This window comes from Ostrea edulis, chromosome 5 (assembly GCF_947568905.1).
Source record: "Ostrea edulis chromosome 5, xbOstEdul1.1, whole genome shotgun sequence".
Classification (NCBI taxonomy): domain Eukaryota; kingdom Metazoa; phylum Mollusca; class Bivalvia; order Ostreida; family Ostreidae; genus Ostrea; species Ostrea edulis.
In genome coordinates, this window is record NC_079168.1 from 84,857,154 (window position 1) to 84,879,020 (window position 21,867).

Below are 21,867 nucleotides of genomic sequence, written 5' to 3' on the forward strand. Positions count from 1 at the left end.
AATGATTGTTATTACTTCTTACTATCCCTTTTCAAAACAGTCATGCTTTTTTCTATAACAGTCATTGCTTTGATATTTCCAAAATACTTCCGAGGCAATTTTGTCCTATTTTTGGATTTATACAACTAGTTCAAGAAAGGTCTAACAAAGTGAAGTGGTCAGATATATATTTTTGATTACAGGAACCTGACAGATGTATCAGACAGAAGTACCATTGGTCAGATTGAATCAGATCCCATAAACAGCAGATATACAATAACAAATGGCATGCACTTATTTCCACCTGGCCGTGTTCGAGGAGTAAATCTCAGGCAATCTGCAATAGAGCTACAATATTGAAGAGTTTGGCAATCAGATGGCTCCTTGTACATGAAGAGTAAACAAAACCATGATAAAATCATACTCTTAGTAGAATGGACACAAACAATTATTGCTCTTGGTATTTTTTTTTCATTCCATTATTCAAAAGCCTTTTTTATTTTTTATCAAACTCACAAAATTCCAATCACTGTCACTCATCTTTAATTTTGCAACTGAAGATGCATCACTTACTGTTAAAATTTACCATGCAAAATAAAAACCATCAGCCCATTAAAAAGAAACATTTAATCCTGAACTCTGATGTAAAAAACAACTCAGCACTACATGGAAGATTTTCAGCATTTGCCTATCATTATTACTAAGAAATCCAAATTCTGACTCCAGAAATAAATTGAGCTAACAAATGTGGCCTGTAGAGTGTCTACAAGCTTTTTCTATAGTAACCTTGAACTTTGACCTTTTGACCCAAAAATCAACAAGGTTCTTCCTCTCTTGGTAACAAAGGTACCTGTGAAATATCAGATCATTTGAACAAAAGAAGGTGGCCTGTAGAGTGTCTACAAGTTCCAAGTTCAGTGTTACATACACACATACACTCACTCACCCACACACGAATGGCCCCATTAATATATCCCCTCTCACAATGCGAGGGGATAATAAGCCAAAACATTTACCTGTTAAATCCAACAATCATTTTTACAACCAGAGGGTTTCCTGTCACAAAATCGCTCATCTTGTCCACCTTAGATCTGAAATAAACCAAAGTATTCTTATTAAAGCATCAGAAACAGAAATCATGTTCTACTGATATCAGAAACAGAAATCAAGTTCTACTGATATCAGAAACAGAAATCATGTTCTACTAATATCAGAAACAGAAATCATGTTTTACTGATATCAGAACCAGAATATTGTTTTACTGATATCAGAACCAGAAATCATCTTGCTAATATCAGAACCAGAATATTGTTCTACTGACATCAGATCAGAAACCATCTGTCCTACTGATATCAGAACCAGAAATCATCTGTTCTTAGGATATCAGAACCAGAAATCATGCTCTGATATCAGAACCAGAAATAATCTTTACTACTGATATCAGAGCAAGAAATCACCTGTTCTACTAATTATTTGCTTATTGAATATTTTAGGCTCCAATAAATTTACAGTGAACAATTCACCAGAAATGTGACAATCATGACATACATGTACAAATATCTTAAGAAATACTTTAAATCTATTTTAACATATAAAACTAAATAAGAAAAACTTAGATATCACATTTATAAACTGAAATAGAAGCTCCCAATAATTCACCATAGTTGTACATCTGTATGTAGATAACGTTTACATATTTCATAATCTGTATTGCATTCAAACACCTCCGTCTCATGTTCTGAATCCGTTTAATACACACAAAAACACCAATACACGGCCAGCAGCCTTACAGCACCCCCTTCTGGACAGAGAAGTATAATGCCAGAAAAATCACACACGCTATATAGGGCTAAAATATACAGGTTTAAGAAAAGAGTTTTAAACCATTTGCCTCCTGTACAGTTCAAAGCAGATTTCTTTATGAATTAACAGTGCAATATTTGGCATGATTTGTATGAAAAATCAGAGTTGTTATGAAAATGTTCTCTTTTGGGTATCCAATTTCCCTAACTAGAATGCATGTTTAATTTATAAAAAAAACCAAAGAGACTGAAACTTGGATGAGGTCGCTGAAGGATTAACACTTTGTTTACAGTACATGCAGTCAACAGAGTACCACACATATACACAGTGGACTGTTTACAACAAAATCAAATATTAAATCAAATACAAGACAGAACAGCTTATTACGAGACGAACTAGACAAAACAGATCACCAACGCAATAAATTTACTTGTGCATTCTCACAATTGGTTTATTTCTTCTAATTTATCTTCTACGAAGTTTATATTTACTTTAGATCCAGACCTTATTGAATACCACATGGCATCCACTCATTAGAGTCGAGCATGCGCAGTAGGAAAATCTGGAATTCCAACCTTAAGGAGGAATGCTACACCAGAGAAATTTGATATGGATGAAAAGTGGAGGATATGTACAACAATATTTTGAAATTGAAAACTTTCAAATTTACTTTATTTAGTCAAAAAATGTAGTTTTTGTAGAAAGTAATCTGAGAAAAATTTAAAACCCATGCTGGACTCGGACACGCAATCTACAGTTCAGCAGTCGGCGTGCTAACCTACTGAGTTACTCAGCTAGGTGAGAATTTTTAAAAATGAATATTGCTGATATAAATATTTTCATCCATGTTTTAAAAGGAAGTCAGCCATTATGATGATGTAGAGTACCTCCCTTAAGGTGTTTCCAGTTCTGACTTTGTTATTACAAGATAGTTTAATCCCTTCACATTTCTTTTCTTTTTTAAAAGAAGTACTGAAAACCAATTTATACAGGACACCTTGCCATTATGGACAAATCGATAGAACACCGTTTTTGAATGCTGGGTTTCATTCATGCCGATGAACAAGTTGATAAAAATAACTCATAACAATTTAGAGATTTGCTTATTGTAGCAAATGCATGACTATGTGCTCCGGTAGTGACAAACACTCCACTAATCAGGACCTATAATAGAGCTAATTTAATAATGCGATAAAAAAAGTAAACTTAATTTTTTCAAAGACATGTTCCAACACATGCAAGTTTAAAACATCTAAAAAGGCTCTTTAATTTTTTTTCTTAACATGAGCGATAACATTCAGTATATCATACAAAATTTATTTTGGGACATTTGCTGTTATCTTGCCGTATTTTAGATAGCACATTGAGTACGAATATCAGGAATCATGGATATGAATATCAGGAATCATGGATATGAATATCAGGAATCGTGGATACGAATATCAGGAATCGTGGATACGAATATCAGGAATCATGGATACGAATATCAGGAATAATGGATATAGCGAGATTTTTTCCTCATTGTAACCCAAGTCCACTATACATCACATCTGACACAAGATCCCAAAATTTCTTTTCTATATTGAATCATCTATTTCTTTTCTATATTGAATCATCTATTTAATATGTAAATGTAGTGCATTATGTTTATCATGCATTTAATCAAAAGCTGCCTCTATGGTCTAGCCTATGAGCACCGAGTAAGTATAATTTAATTTTGAACTAGACTGTATCTGTAGTACGTACTAATCTCATTTAATGACCTAATTAAATACGTACTAATCTCGGTTCATGACCTAATTAAATCAATATTTCACTGGCGTGCTAAGCATCACAGAAAATCTGGTGACAGAAGACAGTGTGGATACAATATGTAACATCAGAGCAGGCGACCACTATTAACCGGTATCAGGTAACCTAGGTTACTGGTCTCAAACACCATGCATGAAATATAAGCTGAAAGTCTGAAGACTACTCATGAGGAGATTATCTTTAAATTTTGCAGGCAAGGAATTAGACAAAAATGCCCGTTATGAAATACATTTCTATTTCTATCTTTTAACTCGTCTCACCATTGTGTTCACATAGAAATTACTCAAAACACGACAAAGATGAAAACATATTATACAACGGAATACTTCTCCGTTTCTCAATAAAGCACAGAATGAGGGGCAATCTTCAGAATTTCAGCTTTACATTGAAAAAAAAAAATAACCCAAATAAGAATCTTGAGATCTAATTAAACAAATCATCCAGATATCAGTCCATGTGTCTACTCATGTGAATACAAAAAAAAATCCTCTAGGCATGGCCATACTTACATACGACTGTAGCATTCAAATGAAACAGGAGAGAATAAAATTTTTATCCAAGTTCATAAACATGTCTACGACGAAAATCAAATTTAAAGAAAACACGTCTTTAAGGAGGTATGCTACACCAGAGAAATTTGATGTAGATGAAAAGTGGAGGACATGTACAATATTTTGAAGTTGAAAATTTTCAAATTTACTTTATTTTGTCTAAAAATACAGATCCAAAAAGATCTGAAAAAAAAATTTAAACACCTGCTGGACTCGAACCTGCAACCTACAGTTCATCAGTCGGTATGCTAACCTACTGAGCTACTCGGCTAGGTATTTAAATTGAAAAGGAAAAGCCAAATAATGCTGATATTAATTTTTTCCTCCATGTTTTTAAAAGAAGTCAGCCATTGTAATGATGTAGAGTACCTCCTTAAATGAAAAAAAAAACAACACAAAAATTTGTGTTTTTCTATACATAAATTTCAAATACATAACATGCAATTTGAGAGTGTCATGCAATATGCAGAAAATTATGAATTATGGTAATTGAAATACAAGTTCTGAATTGCACAGTATTTCCAAGATTAATTAAGATATATATATCTTTCAGTCAGTATTTATGTGTAGCATGGCTGAGAAAATTGCACAAACTAATATGAAAAGATACTATGTACACAGTACATCTTCACCAATATAACCGTCCCTGTCTCACACAGACTTGTAATCTGATTACAGTGAATGTCAAACACCCCCCGAATCTGTATGTGCTCATAACTAGTATTTATCCAGGTTCTCAAACTTTCAATCAGTTGGACTATAAATGCCCCCCCCCCTCCCCCCATCTTATCAGCTGCTTCAAAACATAATGTTGTAGATGTGTAGTATTCTTTTAGTGACCACACTGTATGCCTGCACGAAACCTCTACCCAGTCTCTCAGATAGCATTCACTTATCAGTGGGGGTTTTTCTTCTTATATAACTAGTACCAATAAATGGTACCATTCCCAATGCCAAATATTATCGATTTCTCCAAATTCTGAGGTTTAAAAATGCCCAGTAAGAAACTACTAAGTCTTCATAACTCCAGGCTTGTAATTCGCTTTGTATGAAACGTTGACCAATTTCTTCACTCCTCTTTTAAAAATTGAAAGTAGAGGTCATAAAAAATAGCACTTGAGTGTAAAATTGTAAACAATTAATACTTGTTTATTCTTTAAAATATGTTTTTTTAAAAAGAAATGCCTTGGTTGACATGAAAGAAAATTCCAAATTGGTATTATTTTGACACTGGCATCAGTACCATTCCCATACGGTAAGAAAAAAATTCTGTTTTTGTTGGGCAGCACCTTAATCAGTCCTTCCACCCAATATCTTGATAGCCCTAACCTCCCACTTCCTGTATAATTACGACAACAACCCCAACCCCCCTCCCCGGCTGTTATATAATCACTTACTCAACTTCTTCCTCCAAAGCTTTACGAAAGAGTTTCAACAACAAATACTCCTCCCTTTGATTGGCTCCATAATTAAACAACGAGTAGATCACAGCCTCCATGAATTTGGTCATTTTGTTCTGTGGCATCTCAAAGATGAGCTTAGCTAAGTACATTGGATTTGTCTGTAGTAGATAAAACAGATGTTGGTAGGCCTCCAGACGGTCGTGACACGCCTTGCTTAACCCCTTCAGACCTTTGGGCATTTGCATGCTGTCCTCGCGGTGCTTTGTTAGCTTCTTGTCATGTGTGACAACATCCTGTGTTTAAAAATAAAATAAAATAAATTATTTTGTTATCAATAAGGGTTGACTTTATGAAAAAATATGAAAATAGACAATATATTAAATATCTGTCCAACATTTAAAAAATATTTACATAAAGCTTAAACTAAATGTAGTATCTAACATTTAATACGTGTCGCTCTACATATATTGCAAGTAAAACAAATGTCTGCCAAAAGTTCAAGTTTGCATCAGAAACTATCTATGGTGTGAAAAATTAAGAATTTACACCACACAAATATGTAGGAAGATGATTGCATATCAAATTCAAAAACTGTACCCATCTTGAGAAAATTATTTTGAAAATATTCTTACGTAAAACTTCAAACTCCAATGGTGGCCTTATCCTGGACCCAGAGATTAAGGTTTGAACTTGAATTTATATTTCACAAGAGTGCTTGCATGTTATTCAATACATTGTACCCTTGTACTTGAAAAAAAAACCATTTTTTCCCCTATAAAGTCCTAAGTAACACTTTAAGGCCACTTGCTACAAACAAACATTTTTCAAAAATGATGAAAAAAGGATAATAAATCTATGTTTCTAAGAGTAAAATAAAAAAAAATTACAGCATGGAATTCAATTTTGACCAAAATGTCCAATTCAGTGGGAAAACTTTGTATGGAGATATATAGGGAGGAGCAATATATCACAGTTTTTGAACAGCAGAAAAAATATACAAGTTCCTAATATTTGAGGAATTTAATAGTTGTACTAATTACAACCAGTAAAAGTAGAAAAGAAACAACAAAAAAACCATTATATGGTAACCCATGCATCCAATTTTGCGTTTGTAGCAAGTCTCCTTAATATTTATGGTGCTCTGGCTCTGCGAATAATGACATCAACAAACTGAATTCCACACTTCAAAAGGATGATTTTATATCAATTTAGTACATTTTACCATAGCAATATTTAAAGAAGTTTTTTCTATCAAATATATTTCTAAGACTTGGAACCCATTTTGTCACTCCGCCCTTGCCTCAGGGCATCATGATTTACATAAATCTGAATTTACACTACATGAAGATGCTTGATATTAATTCAATGCATATTTGAAGTTCTTGAGAATTTTTAAAAAAAAAAAAAAAAGATTTCCCCACGGGTCCATTTCTATGCGAGTCTTCAAACCCTATTGTACTAACCCTGGGGGTCACAGTTTGAACAAAACTTGAATCAATACTATGTACAGGGAAGCTATGACATAAAATTTAGCTTTTATGGTTCATTGGTTCTTAAAAAATTTATTAAAACCCCACCTTTTCCCAGTTATCTTCACTTGGAAAGAATCATGTCCCTTCATACGGACAAAATGGAATTCCCTTTATTTAAGAAAATGTTGAACCAAGTTTGGTTAAAATTTGGCAAGCGATTCTTGAGAAGAGATAAAAAAAATGTGAAAATTCAATGACAACGGACAAACTGTAATCCAGTTTTTAATGAGCAAACCAATTTTGATGTCTGGCTACACTAACAAGTTTCACTCGTTGCGTGACCCTGTTCTTCATAAGTTGGTCGATCGTGATGTCTGACTACACATTTACTTGTAGTGTGACCCGGTTTTTGATGTCTGACTACACATTTACTTGTAGTGTGACCCGATTTTGATGTCTGACTACACATTTACTTGTAGTGTGACCCGGTTTTTGATGTCTGACTACACATTTACTTGTAGTGTGACCCGGTTTTTGATGTCTGACTACACATTTACCTGTAGTGTGACCTGGGTTTTGAGGTCTGACTACACATTTACCTGTAGTGTGACCTGGGTTTTGATGTCTGACTACACATTTACCTGTAATGTGACCCGGTTTTTGATGTCTGACTACACATTTACCTGTAGTGTGAACCGGTTTTTGATGTCTGACTACACATTTACCTGTAGTGTGACCCGGTTTTTGATGAGCAGACCGATTTTAATGTCCATCTGATCCAGATCATCTTCCAGCTGTTTAGTTGATTTGATCTCAGCCACAACCTTCTGACGGGTTTTCGTCAATTCTGAAGGAAATCAGAGAAAAAAAATTCTGGAAGATAGTGCCACTATTGGGATGCAATTCCAAACTGTAGGAATCCATCATTTAACAATATTACACAATTCTCCTCAATCACATCGAATTTCTCAAGTCATCAGACTGGTGGCATCCATATTTTTCTCTAACCAAATAAATTCATTTTGAAATATTCACACTTCCTATGAATCTTGATAGATATAATACATTTACTTTAATGGCTGGGAATTCAACAAAGATGAAATTAGAATGTAAATATAAAAAATAATTTCTATTCTGAAAATACACAAGGATATGAACTGCAATACTTCATGTCGGTATACTTTTATTGAAGCGCTAGCTTTCTTCATGTCGGTATACTTTTATTGAAGCGCTAGCTTTCTTCATGTCGGTATACTTTTATTGAAGCGCTAGCTTTCTTCATGTCGGTATACTTTTATTGAAGCGCTAGCTTTCTTCATGTCGGTATACTTTTATTGAAGCGCTAGCTTTCTTCATGTCGGTATACTTTTATTGACGCGCTAGCTTTCTTCATGTCGGTATACTTTTATTGACGCGCTAGCTTTCTTCATGTCGGTATACTTTTATTGAAGCGCTAGCTTTCTTCATGTCGGTATACTTTTATTGACGCGCTAGCTTTCTTCATGTCGGTATACTTTTATTGACGCGCTAGCTTTCTTCATGTCGGTATACTTTTATTGACGTGCTAGCTTTCTTCATGAAATATTCCGATGAAATGAAGCGTCACAGTTCATACGTTAACGAATTTTCGAAAAATGAAATTCATTTCTAAAAGGTTCCAAGATTCTAACTCATTTGTCATTGTATTCATGACCATCATATGTTCAAAAGTTATTGCAACCAGAAAACTGACTCCCGGTATCCGGTAGGACCCATAGTGAACTTAATCAATACATCAAATGTATTACTACAATGGACACAGAATTTGCAATGACTGACAACTTATCTGTATTTCCATGTTCAACAGCTGGATCAACTGTCTATGTATAAATGTGAAAGCTCTGAGATTCAAAATGTAGTACAGTAAGTGGGAAATCTGCTTTAACATTGACCTATGACCTCAAGACCAAAATATTTATAGGTTTCTCCTTTAATGATCAACAACATTTATTGTACTTTTAAGGTGCTTGACAGATATTCATTGTACTTTTAAGGTACTAGACAGATATTTATTGTACTTTTAAGGTATTTATCGTACTTACCAATTTCTTCAGCATAGTCAATGTCGCTGAAATCCAAAAGATGCACAAATCTCTGAACCACAGGTAATGGTGGATTTGCTTCATTCACTGAAAACAGATGTCAAAAATACTGAAGAAAACATGGAGAAAAGACATATACACAAATCATAAGCGAATGTGTGAATTTATATTTCCTAAAAAATAAATATACATATAAATTAAATCCATCTTTTGTCATGAAAATCTTTCTCCGTATGATAAGTACATGTGCACAAAGCCTGACAGATATAGAACAAGTAAATATCCTCATGTGATGCTGAATGCATGCTGTCCTTTCCTTTGAAGACCTTTGTATCAAGTTACTGAATGAAATGTAATCGTGCCGGGCTTTGTTGTATTTAGTTACTGAATGAATTGTAATCATGCCGGGCTTTGTTGTATTTAGTTACTGAATGAAATGTAATCGTGCCGGGCTTTGTTGTATTTAGTTACTGAGTGAAATGTAATCGTGCCGGGCTTTGTTGTATTTAGTTACTGAATGAAATGTAATCGTGCCGGGCTTTATTGTACAGTATTTAGTTACTGAGTGAAATGTAATCGTGCCGGGCTTTATCGTATTTAGTCACTGAGAAATTTAATCATGTCGGGCTTTATTGTATTTAGTTACTGAGTGAAATGTAATCGTGCCGGGCTTTGTTATATATAGTTACTGAGTGAAATGTAATCATGCCAGGCTTTGTTGTATTTAGTTATTGAGTGAAATGTAATCATGCCAGGCTTTATTGTATTTAGTTACTGAGTGAAATGTAATCGTGCCGGGCTTTGTTGTATTTAGTTACTTACTGAGAGAAATGTAATCGTGCTGGGCTTTATTGTATTTAGTTACTGAGTGAAATGTAATCGTGCCGGGCTTTGTTGTATTTAGTTACTGAGTGAAATGTAATCGTGCCGGGCTTTGTTGTATTTAGTTACTGAGTGAAATGTAATCATGCCAGGCTTTGTTGTATATAGTTACTGAGTGAAATGTAATCGTGCCGGGCTTTGTTGTATTTAGTTACGGAGAGAAATGTAATCATGCCGGGCTTTGTTGTATTTAGTTACCGAGTGAAATGTAATCATGCCAGGCTTTATTGTATTTAGTTACGGAGTGAAATGTAATCGTGCCGGGCTTTGTTGTATTTAGTTACTGAGTGAAATGTAATCGTGACGGGCTTTGTTGTATTTAGTTACTGAGTGAAATGTAATCATGCCGAGCTTTGTTGTATTTAGTTACTGAGTGAAATGTAATCGTGCAGGGCTTTGTTGTATATAGTTACTGTGTGAAATGTAATCGTGCCAGGCTTTGTTGTATTTAGTTACTTACTGAGAGAAATGTAATCGTGCCGGGCTTTGTTCGATCTAAAATAGGACTGCAACTTAATAACCACTGCTACCTACAAAACAAAATATTGAACTACAGTCATCAAGTCAAATATAATCATTTCGTGTTTATGTGATCTGAAGTATAACATTTTATTATTTAAGCACAAGGAGGCTGAAATCTGAGCCAGTGAAGTCAAAATTTAATTCTCTCACACAACTTATTTTCACTTTTAAAATCAATATTAAATTCTCTAACATCTTATTTTCACTTTTAATATAAATAAATATTCACTAACAAGTTGATCAAGTCAATGTGGAAATACCTGCTAATCGATCTATTTTTATGAACATGCCTACACACAGACATATGAAAATTTGAACTTGCAAGAAAACTAACTCACATTGTCATGGAAGAACTTCTTCCTTGCTTGATATGCTTTTCTCGCTTTCAATCCTCTAACATGGGCTTGGAGCTGTCAAAATATATCGAATCTTTAAAACAATGTGAACACAAGAGACCCATGGGAAACATCACTCACCTGAGCTACATTTCTTCAATCATTTTTACCCTCTTTAATCCCATGACAAATTATTACACCATATTATGACCCCAACATAGCCCCATGGGGATGTAACTTAATCGAACTTGAATACACACAACATGGGGATGCTTCAATATCAATCTGACTAACATGGCCTTGCTGTTATGGATAAGATTTTTTTTTAAAAATATATATTCCTTATTCAATGTATCTAGAATGTAGAATTTGATCCCTGAGCCCCTGACCCAGGAGACATGAATTTCACAATTTAGGTAGAGAGCTTCATGGACATCATAACCATGCACTTAGTTTTTCTTGAATATACAATGGGAGTTGAGAAGATTTTTGGAAGATTTAATACATTTTCACTATATGGTCATATTGGCCTTGCCGTAGGGCCTGAACCCCTGACCTAGCGGCCATGAATTTCACAGTTTTAGTAGAAGGCTTCATGGACATCATATCCATGCATTCAGTTTTCTCCCACATGTGTAGGAGTAGAGAAGAGTTTTCAAAATATGGCCTTTTCCAGCATATTTGGCCCCGCCCATGAGGCCCCAGGGGTGGTAAGGTCATAAATTTCACAATTCATATTCCTCTTATCCTAGAAATGATTCACACCAAAAATGGCAACAATTGGCTTAGATGTTAAAAATGTAAAATTGTTAATGGAGGATGCATGACGAAGGACGAAGACCAATGGCAATAGGTCACCTGAGTGACTCAGGTACTTATCATTAGCAAGCAATTCTATTATTCTTGCACTGTAGATGCATACTTTAATGGCTGCCTTTTCATTCTCTTTCATGTACTTCAGTCTGTCCCTGTATTTCTTCTTCTGTAAGACCATTTTCCATTTCGACTGAAACATCCAATCAAATCAAACTTATAGTCACATGTCAAAAGAAACATGAACTGGAGAGTACTGGTATAAAAGTCAAATACCAAGTTCTGTTTTTTCTGCCAGACCCATAAATCAAGTACTCCAGTCGTGATTACATTTCACTCCCAAGCTTTCTACATGATTATGTATCAACAAAACTATTTTTAAACAAATTCACAAAATTTGACGTCTGTGAAAACTGCTGAATCCACGATAAGTCGGTTGTATATTTTGTAGGCTATTTTGGAGGGATTATAAGTCGTAATATCGGTTGACAATTTCTTACATTTTCACCTCTGTTTCAAGTAATACTTTTTGAAATGCGCTGATATTCATTCATTTTCTCAACAAATCAATTTCAATAATATACACTTACGATGAATAAAATCATTAAAATATGTAAATACTTGTACTTTATGCATATAATCCTAGAATGCATGAATAATATAACGTGTCCATTCAACGTCAATTATGATAATCGTCGGAGTACTAAGTTGTTTAAAATACACTCTACATTACGCTGTCCAAAAAAATGCTAATCTTTTTAAGGACTCGCCTATAAGTCAGATATAGTTTTGGACCAATCTTTAACTCCCCAAAATCCGACTTATAGGCAAGTATATACGCAATAAATTAGCTGTGAACCCAATTCTGTTCATTACCTGTATCTTCAAAATCAGAGGAAGCTGCCGTTTCATGAAATCCAGTCTCTCTTTGTAGGATTTCCTGGCCTGGTAACCTCTGTAAGTTGCCTGGATTTTGACGATCAGATTTTCGTTCGACATAAACAAATGTTCTCGATCGTGTGCTGCTGTCACATTTGAAATGACTCGCTGCAAAAGATCAAGTTCAGAAACTGTTTGAAATGCTGTCAGACAAAATTTACTGGAGTGTAAGTAAATGCAACACAATTTTACATTTCTATCATCTGTACTCGCATGCAAGTTCACCCCCGTATACTGTATAGGGGAATAATTTCACGGGTTGTAATTTTCGAGGTTTTTTTTTTTCCCATTTTAGACACATTTGTGGGTTCATAAATTGGCGGAAATAAAGAATTTATCATATGAAAGGCAGAAAAGAAACATGAAAAAAGGAATTATTGATTATCAATTAGGATAAGGATTCGGGCAACAGATCCATTCTTGGGTCAAACATAACAGCTGTTGTCCTCTGACCCAGTCAATAACTGCATAATATTGCCAGGACCATGTCTGCAGGTCAAGAAATTTCAATTGTATTCCTTTTTGTATTATCTATAATTTTAATTCATAATATATAACATGTCAAAAAATATTTGGTCATAATGAACTGTTTTTCGCTGGCCCTGGAGGTTCGCTATAATCATGTTTTACTGTATAATGAAGTTTGGTTATAATGAACTGTTTTTCACTGGCCCTGGAGATTCACTATAACCGTGTTCTACTGTATAATGAAGTCTAGTTATAATGAACTGTTTTTCGCTGGCTCTGGAGTTTCGCTATAATCATGTTTTACTGTATATTGAAGTACCATTAGTACAAACACTAATTATAGGTAAACCTATCCACACTCTTTGATCTTACTTATCCCTCAATCTTAGGTTACACTGCACAGGCTCTTAAAACTCTTTACCTGAATTTCCTCCTTGTTCAGTAGCCCGTGATCCTTGACCACATCTTCTGGGCGTGACCACTTGTAATCCTTCGTTTGTGTATTGTAGTAGAACTTGGACCCATCCTTCAATCTGTTCATCATCCACCCACTTCCACTCTTCCCTAAAAATAAGTGCCATTGTAGTCACTGAATGACAACACTGAGAATATGCATCATGAAGGACTGCAGATGCACTTAACACAGAACTGTTTCAAGCAGGTTGAGTGATCTGCCCTGATCAATGTTTTTATAGAGTTGTTTTTTAAATGCCTAGTGGGTATACACTTCAGCAGTCAAGAGTTATTATCAATCCAAGATCAATAGTGACCAAGATCAATCAAAGATCAATAGCGACCAAGATCAATCAAAGATCAATAGTGACCTAGAATTTTAGCTTGTTAGATTGCTTTCAAATCCTTATGGAGACTTTTATCATCCTTTTCATTAAACATGTACATTGCAAAACCTAAATTTCAAAGATTTCTTTCCTCGAAAACCAACAAGGATACCCATTCTTTTGTTAGATTGTGTTCTTTCATTATTATTTGAGTGACATGTTAGGCATGACTTTATTGCCAAAATACATTTTCAGTTCGAGTCTCAGTCCTCCTTAAAATTCTACATACCTGTATTACATAATATGGTGGCTCACCATATCTTGACACAAAGCTTACTATAACATATTTCCCATATAATTCATACAGCAATATCATATCAACGGTCATACGCTGTCACAATATCATATCAAGGTCATACGCTCTATGTCACATATCATATCAAGGTCATACGCTCTATGTCACAATATCATATCAAGGTCATACGCTCTGTCACAATATCATATCAAGGTCATACGCTCTATGTCACAATTTCTTTAAGGAATGTTTCTTAATTTCTTTAAACATTGCATCATCCTTTCATTATTAATGCCAGAAATTACCTCTTTTCTTTAAACACATGTCAAAAATGTCCTCCTTCCAGGTAAAAACAAATAAAAAGAAAGATAACCCTGTATGTTTCCTTTAATCTATGTCTGTTACAAAGTACCTGTAATTTCCTCTCATTTCGCCACTACCTTGATAAGTCCCTCCCTTTCACATCAAGTTCCCCACTCTTCTTCAATATCTCCACTATCATGACAGCCGATTTAATTACCTTGATCTTTTTTCTCCTCTCTGGCTTCACGCAATTTCTCCAGGTACGTCCCCTTACAATCTGTGATCACACTGTGAATGGCGAGTTCTGGGACAGCCATGTTCTCTAACAGCTTGTTGGCGTCATTTTCATTGATTGCAACATTTACATTCTCCACTCCTTCAGACACTGATCAAAAAAATATATGCCAGGAAACTTTACAATTTTTTTTGAAAACAACAAACCGGTTCTCTTAGATCAAGATTATCTTTCTATAGACCGTTTTACACATACATTGATTACTACAAAGCTTTGTAACTAGGAGCAGAGAATCATTACTTAAATAAGCTTGTCATCAAGATTTGAAATAAGAAATATATTCATGAAGGAACTGACATTTCACTCCAAATTGAGCATCCCTATTGGCATTCTCAACCGCAGTCTGAATTTCCTCCACCCACAGCTCCACTTCTTCATCATGGCTTTTCTGAAAATACGCACATGGAATAGACTACCTTACCAATGTTAATTTATGAGCATCAAGCTTTCCCCGCCCTCATCATTCAGAAATACTTATCTAATCCTCTATACAAGTAGAAGCAAAATAAATCTGAATCATAATTCCTTTTACGCTGAATTTCCCCGTTAAGTAAGATCAGATGTGGACATTGATAAATAAAGACAGCGAATCGAATTGAGCATTGTAAATCATTTGACGCTTTACCTCGGACTTTTTCACTTTCTCTCGTACGAGAAGTACATGATAACGGTAGTCCTGGGCTTCCACAACATCCTGCAATTTGGCTTCAGGGGTCTGCAATGCCTCCAAAGTCGTCTTAGGATCCCCCTTTCCTATGGCTTCGTTTATGTGTCTTAGTGCTTCAATTCCTGAAATTATCATAAAAATGAGTATTAAAAACTCATTTGTTTCAAACACATGACTTGGCAAGTTCCATGTTTTCAAGTCATGCCTCTAGTTTTAGAAAAATGAAGCAAAAATCAGAGGGCTCCAAATTGTGGGAATTTCCACGAGAAATGCGTACTTAACTCTCTTGCTTTATCTCAGCACCTACACACATCAGACAACTACATAATCATTTCCCAAAACTTAAGTGTAATGATAAAATTTCATCAACACGAAGCTTTCACTAACTTTGATGCTCCTCAATGACTTGTTGATTGACTTGGTCTACACAGGTGCAAATCTCATAATGGGTCAGCAGGTCACAAGGACTCTGTAACAGAAAACTATACACCATCACTAACCATCCAAAAACATATATAATGTTGCTATCATCCAAAAAATACACACAAGGTCGTAAAAATGTACACTGGATAATGTTACTATCATTCTATATACAGTCACTATCATCCTACAAACAAGAATATCAGTAAATCCGATGGATGCTCCCCAAACTTCATCTACAAACAAGAATATCAGTAAAACCAATGGATGCTCCCCAAACTGCATCTAACCTATCAAATACTTCATATGACGAATGACTCACACAATGATTAATAGCTGTTGAAATGAAGTGGTTTTTTTTCATATACAAAGTTATATGTTTAGCGACTCTGACCTTTAAAAATGACCTTTCTCTGAAAGCCATTTGCCCATCACTTATTTGTATGGACATTTATTCATAACTCATGTTAGGATGATGGAAACATCGTGTGCATTTTTATTTGGGATGATAGCTACATTGTATATTTTTATGGTCCCTGGAAAATTTTCTTGGGAGCATATATAGTTGTCTTGTCTATCTGTTGGTCTGTCTGACCTCCTATCTCCTAATTCATCAGAAATTGATTATAATTGATCACAAATATTCCTTTGGGCAGGGACTTTTGGAACAAGGTCATTTTTGAAAGGTCAAGGTCACTCAACATATATTTATGTAAAGAAAGTCCTTATTTCAACAGTTTTTGAACAGGTATTGATCATGTATCACACACTTAAATAACAAGCAAATGGCTTTCAAACAAAAGTCACCCAAGGTCATTTTGTAAAGGTCAAGGTCACTCAGAACATATATCTTATGCATGAAAAACCTTCATTTCAATAATATTTCAGCAGTTATTAATCTTTTGGACCAAGGTCTCTCACTGTCATTCTGGAAAGGTCAAGGTCACATATACCTTGTATGAGGAAAATTTTTCTTATTTCCATAGTTTTTTAACAGGCATTGATCATACAAGTAAAACAAATGCATCAACAAATAATCATTGTAGAATAAAATAAAATCTGATGCTGTTTTAATATTCATAAAATCTTAAGCTAAGAAATTTATAGGAAATAAAAATATGTGATTAAAAAAAATTACATCTGATTTGGCTTCTTTACTCTCTTGAAGCAGAATTTGGTATCGATCAGCGTTAGTTTCATCCAGATTTGGAATGCAAGCCTCTGAATTACATAGAGCCTTGTACGTCCTCTCTTGATCTCCGACATCAACAGCTTCGTTAATTTTAGCTACAGATGAAAGCACTGAAAAGCAGTAAAGAAGAAATTCAGTAAATATCAAAAAGGCAAAGCTATGTTTCATTGCTAAAAACAAGCGCAGATGGACTATCCATCACACCCAAATAAATATTTCCCGCTTTTTCTAAAGTGGAGGACAAAAACAGAAAGTTATGTTAAGATGGATTGAAGACTGTTGAATAGTTTCTCTGTGGAGACAGAATTATATTAACAGACAAAGAAAAAGGAAATTGGAATAATTAAATTAATATCTTTCATCTTCATTGACAACAATTCTCATACATAAAAAAATTCTTGTAATTTCAAAAATCACCTCTAACAGCTGCTGAAATTTCATCATAATCTAACTCTGATTGCTTTTCATCTCGCATGTTGTGGAACTCTTCAAAATAAAGAGCATTAGCAAAATCAAATACAGGAGGCAACTGGGCTTCCGGTTTCTGTAGAGCTTTTAGTAATTGGTCCGCATCACAGCTGTCAATGGCTTCATTTATAAGATCAACAGCCCGTGCTCCTGCAAGGATAGAAAAATGAAATTTACCGTTGTTATTCTTGAAAATTCAAATTTCTTCCATATTAAGTTTTGAATTTTAAACAAGAGGTACTGTGAGCAATGCTCACTAAGAATACCCCCCGCTTACCCCAATCTCCTAAAGGGTGTTGGTAATAGGTATAAACTACCTCTTTTCTGAGTGTAAAAAACAAATGGCATGACAAACCTTGGGTATTCTCGTTTGTAGGGAGAAATGGATTATCTAGGAACACAGCATCTCCATGCGATGAAAAAAGCCGTTAAAGAATTTAAATGGAAACCACATTGCTACTTCGATGTCCAGTGCGCGTGACCTTTGACCTTTTGACCCCAAAATCGATAGGGAACATCTTCATCCCATGGGTAGTCCATATGTATGATATGGTGACTGTAGGTCGAAAGGATAACGCTTTAGAGCCCGGAAACCATATTGCTACTTCAATGTCCAGTGCGCTTGACTTTTGACCTTTTGATCCCAAAATCGATAGGGAACATCTTCATCCCATGGGTAGTCCATATATATGATATGGTGACGGTAGGTCGAAAGGATAACGCTTTAGAGCCCGGAAACCATATTGCTACTTCAATGTCCAGTGCGCTTGACCTTTGACCTTTTGATCCCAAAATCGATAGGGAACATCTTCATCCCATGGGTAGTCCATATATATGATATGGTGACGGTAGGTGGAAAGGATAATGCTTTAGAGCCCGGAAACCACTGCGTCTACAGACGGATGGACAGCTCGATTTCAGTATACCCCCCCCCACAACTTGTTGCGGGGGGTATAATAATTTGCAATGAGGTAAAGAGTCATCAATAACATACAATGTACACGTGGTATTGATTCACAGGAAAACAAATTCCTTGCTTTAATACTTTACATGAACAGTCTTAATTTATATCTCCAGCGTTTCTCAGAATTCGTAAACATTAATGGATTACTCTGATATTCCTTGTCAGCATCTAAGTTCCCCATGTTAACAGCCTGCTGGATTTCCTCTTTTTCTAAAGCAACAACTTCATTGCTGTTGTTATTCTGATTAAAAAAAAAAAAAAAAAAAAAAAAAGATTGATTTCCTGTTTGGACATTTGTAAAAGCATACTCAATGAAAGCGTTATAAGTAACGTTAATAAATTAAATATTTACCATGTAACATTAATAAATTAAATATTCATAATGTAACATTAATGAATTAAATAACATAATGCGCTATAAAATAATAAATGGGAAATAATCCACACAAGATGAGCATAGGAACAGAGACATTTAAAAATAATGTACATGTGCAAGTCGCAAAATGAATTCAAAGCGTTATTACAACCTCTGTTGTTTCCAAAAGGTTACCTGTTTCACATCCCGCACTTCTTCCAATCGTTGCACATAATAATCTATATTTTCATCCTGAACACCTCTGATGCCCAGACTTGGGGATTTCAGAATTTGTAATATAATAGCATTGTCACCTTTTGTTAAAGCATCATTTAGTCTTTCCATGGAAACAGTAGCTGAAAAATAGAAGCAATCCTAGGTATTTTATCTGGTTTTGTATCCATTGCTTATTCTCATTGACACTGCAGTGAGGTTACAACCAATGACTTTACATTTTCTGTGGGCCACCTTCCCATATACTTCATTTGCATAGCCCTTTATTTCTGAGATAAAAAAGACAAACTCATCTATATTGCCCTGTATTTCTGCCATGGACAGACTCGATACTGCCAGTAGCCTGAACTGTCAATCACTGACTGACCTACCATTCATTGATAATATTGCTAATATTGCCCTATCATGACTTAGATGAACAGACAAATCACCAACTTCTACATATTGCCCTGTACTTCTGCCATGGACAGACATTGCCATTGTAGCCCAAACTTTCTGTCATGGACTGACCTATTATGATATTGCAAAAATAGCCCTGCCACACTCTTAACTTACCATTGACTTTGTTTATGTTGCCCTGAATTTCTGCCTGTGTGAGTAATTCATCATACACATCATGTTCATAAGTCTCCGGATCCATACTCTGAAAAATATCCATACCATTAAGAGATTACACATCCATACCAGTAAGAGATCATACACACATACCAGTAAGAGATCACACATCCACACCAGTAAGAGATCACACACACCAGTAAGAGATCACACACACCAGTAAGAGATCACACATACCAGTAAGAGATCACACATACCAGTAAGAGATCACACACACCAGTAAGAGATCACACATCCACACCAGTAAGAGATCACACACACATACCAGTAAGAGATCACACACACCAGTAAGAGATCACACACACCAGTAAGAGATCACACACACCAGTAAGAGATCACACATACCAGTAAGATATCTCACATCCACACCAGTAAGAGATCACACATCCACACCAGTAAGAGATCACACATCCATACCAGTAAGAGATCACACACACCAGTAAGAGATCACACATACCAGTACGAGATTAAACATCCACACCAGTAAGAGATCACACATCCACACCAGTAAGAGATCACACACACCAGTAAGAGATCACACATCCATACCAGTAAGAGATCACACATCCACACCAGTAAGAGTTCACACATGCACACCAGTAAGAGATCACACACACCAGTAAGAGATCACACATCCACACCAGTAAGAGATCACACACACCAGTAAGAGATCACACATACACACCAGTAAGAGATCACACACACCAGTAAGAGATCACACATCCACACCAGTAAGAGATCACACACACCAGTAAGAGATCACACACACCAGTAAGAGATCACACATCCACAACAGTAAGAGATCACACATCCACACCAGTAAGAGTTCACACATGCACACCAGTAAGAGATCACACATCCACACCAGTAAGAGATCACACATCCACACCAGTAAGAGATCACACACACCAGTAAGAGATCACACATCCACACCAGTAAGAGATCACACACACACACACCAGTAAGAGATCACACACACACACCAGTAAGAGATCACACACACACACCAGTAAGAGATCACACACACCAGTAAGAGATCACACATCCACAACAGTAAGAGATCACACATCCACACCAGTAAGAGATCATACATCCACACCAGTAAGAGATCACACATCCACACCAGAGATCACACATCCACACCAGTAAGAGATCACACATACCAGTAAGAGATCACACATCCACACCAGTAAGAGATCACACACACATATCAGTAAGAGATCACACACACCAGTAAGAGATCACACACACCAGTAAGAGATCACACACACATATCAGTAAGAGATCACACACACCAGTAAGAGATCACACACACATATCAGTAAGAGATCACACACACATATCAGTAAGAGATCACACACACCAGTAAGAGATCACACACACCAGTAAGAGATCACACATACCAGTAAGAGATCACACACACCAGTAAGAGATCACACACACCAGTAAGAGATAACATATACCAGTAAGAGATTAAACATCCACACCAGTAAGAGATCATACACACATACCAGTAAGAGATCACACATCCACACCAGTAAGAGATCATACATCCACACCAGTAAGAGATCACACATCCACACCAGAGATCACACATCCACACCAGTAAGAGATCACACATACCAGTAAGAGATCACACACACCAGTAAGAGATCACACACACCAGTAAGAGATCACACACACATATCAGTAAGAGATCACACACACCAGTAAGAGATCACACACACCAGTAAGAGATCACACACACATATCAGTAAGAGATCACACACACCAGTAAGAGATCACACACACATATCAGTAAGAGATCACACACACATATCAGTAAGAGATCACACACACCAGTAAGAGATCACACACACATATCAGTAAGAGATCACACATACCAGTAAGAGATCACACACACCAGTAAGAGATCACACACACCAGTAAGAGATCACACACACCAGTAAGAGATCACACACACCAGTAAGAGATCACACACACCAGTAAGAGATCACACACACATACCAGTAAGAGATTAAACATCCACACCAGTAAGAGATCACACATACCAGTAAGAGATCACACATCCCAGTAAGAGATCACACACAACAGTAAGAGATAACACATACCAGTAAGAGATCACACACACATACCAGTAAGAGATTAAACATCCACATCAGTAAGAGATCACCCATACCAGTAAGAGATCACACATACCAGTAAGAGATCACACTTATA

General features: G+C 35.7%; 1 protein-coding gene across 2 annotated transcripts in view; it reads right to left on the bottom strand.

The window, feature by feature from the left end:
- Window positions 1–21,867, bottom strand: part of LOC125651598 (ras GTPase-activating-like protein IQGAP1) — a 71,810-nt gene that overhangs the window by 20,543 nt on the left and 29,400 nt on the right. For both annotated transcript variants that reach the window (XM_056166542.1, XM_056166541.1), the window contains exons 10-27: window positions 19,588–19,675; window positions 18,994–19,154; window positions 18,591–18,684; window positions 17,429–17,629; window positions 16,958–17,121; window positions 15,787–15,868; window positions 15,358–15,521; window positions 15,030–15,120; window positions 14,655–14,822; window positions 13,482–13,624; window positions 12,530–12,700; window positions 11,763–11,846; window positions 10,844–10,915; window positions 10,444–10,513; window positions 9,102–9,188; window positions 7,746–7,867; window positions 5,543–5,841; window positions 996–1,070 (exon numbers count right to left, since the gene is read on the bottom strand). In XM_056166542.1, coding sequence (XP_056022517.1) covers window positions 996–1,070; window positions 5,543–5,841; window positions 7,746–7,867; window positions 9,102–9,188; window positions 10,444–10,513; window positions 10,844–10,915; window positions 11,763–11,846; window positions 12,530–12,700; window positions 13,482–13,624; window positions 14,655–14,822; window positions 15,030–15,120; window positions 15,358–15,521; window positions 15,787–15,868; window positions 16,958–17,121; window positions 17,429–17,629; window positions 18,591–18,684; window positions 18,994–19,154; window positions 19,588–19,675 — 2,336 coding nt within the window. The remainder of the gene's footprint in view (window positions 1–995; window positions 1,071–5,542; window positions 5,842–7,745; window positions 7,868–9,101; window positions 9,189–10,443; window positions 10,514–10,843; window positions 10,916–11,762; window positions 11,847–12,529; window positions 12,701–13,481; window positions 13,625–14,654; window positions 14,823–15,029; window positions 15,121–15,357; window positions 15,522–15,786; window positions 15,869–16,957; window positions 17,122–17,428; window positions 17,630–18,590; window positions 18,685–18,993; window positions 19,155–19,587; window positions 19,676–21,867) is intronic.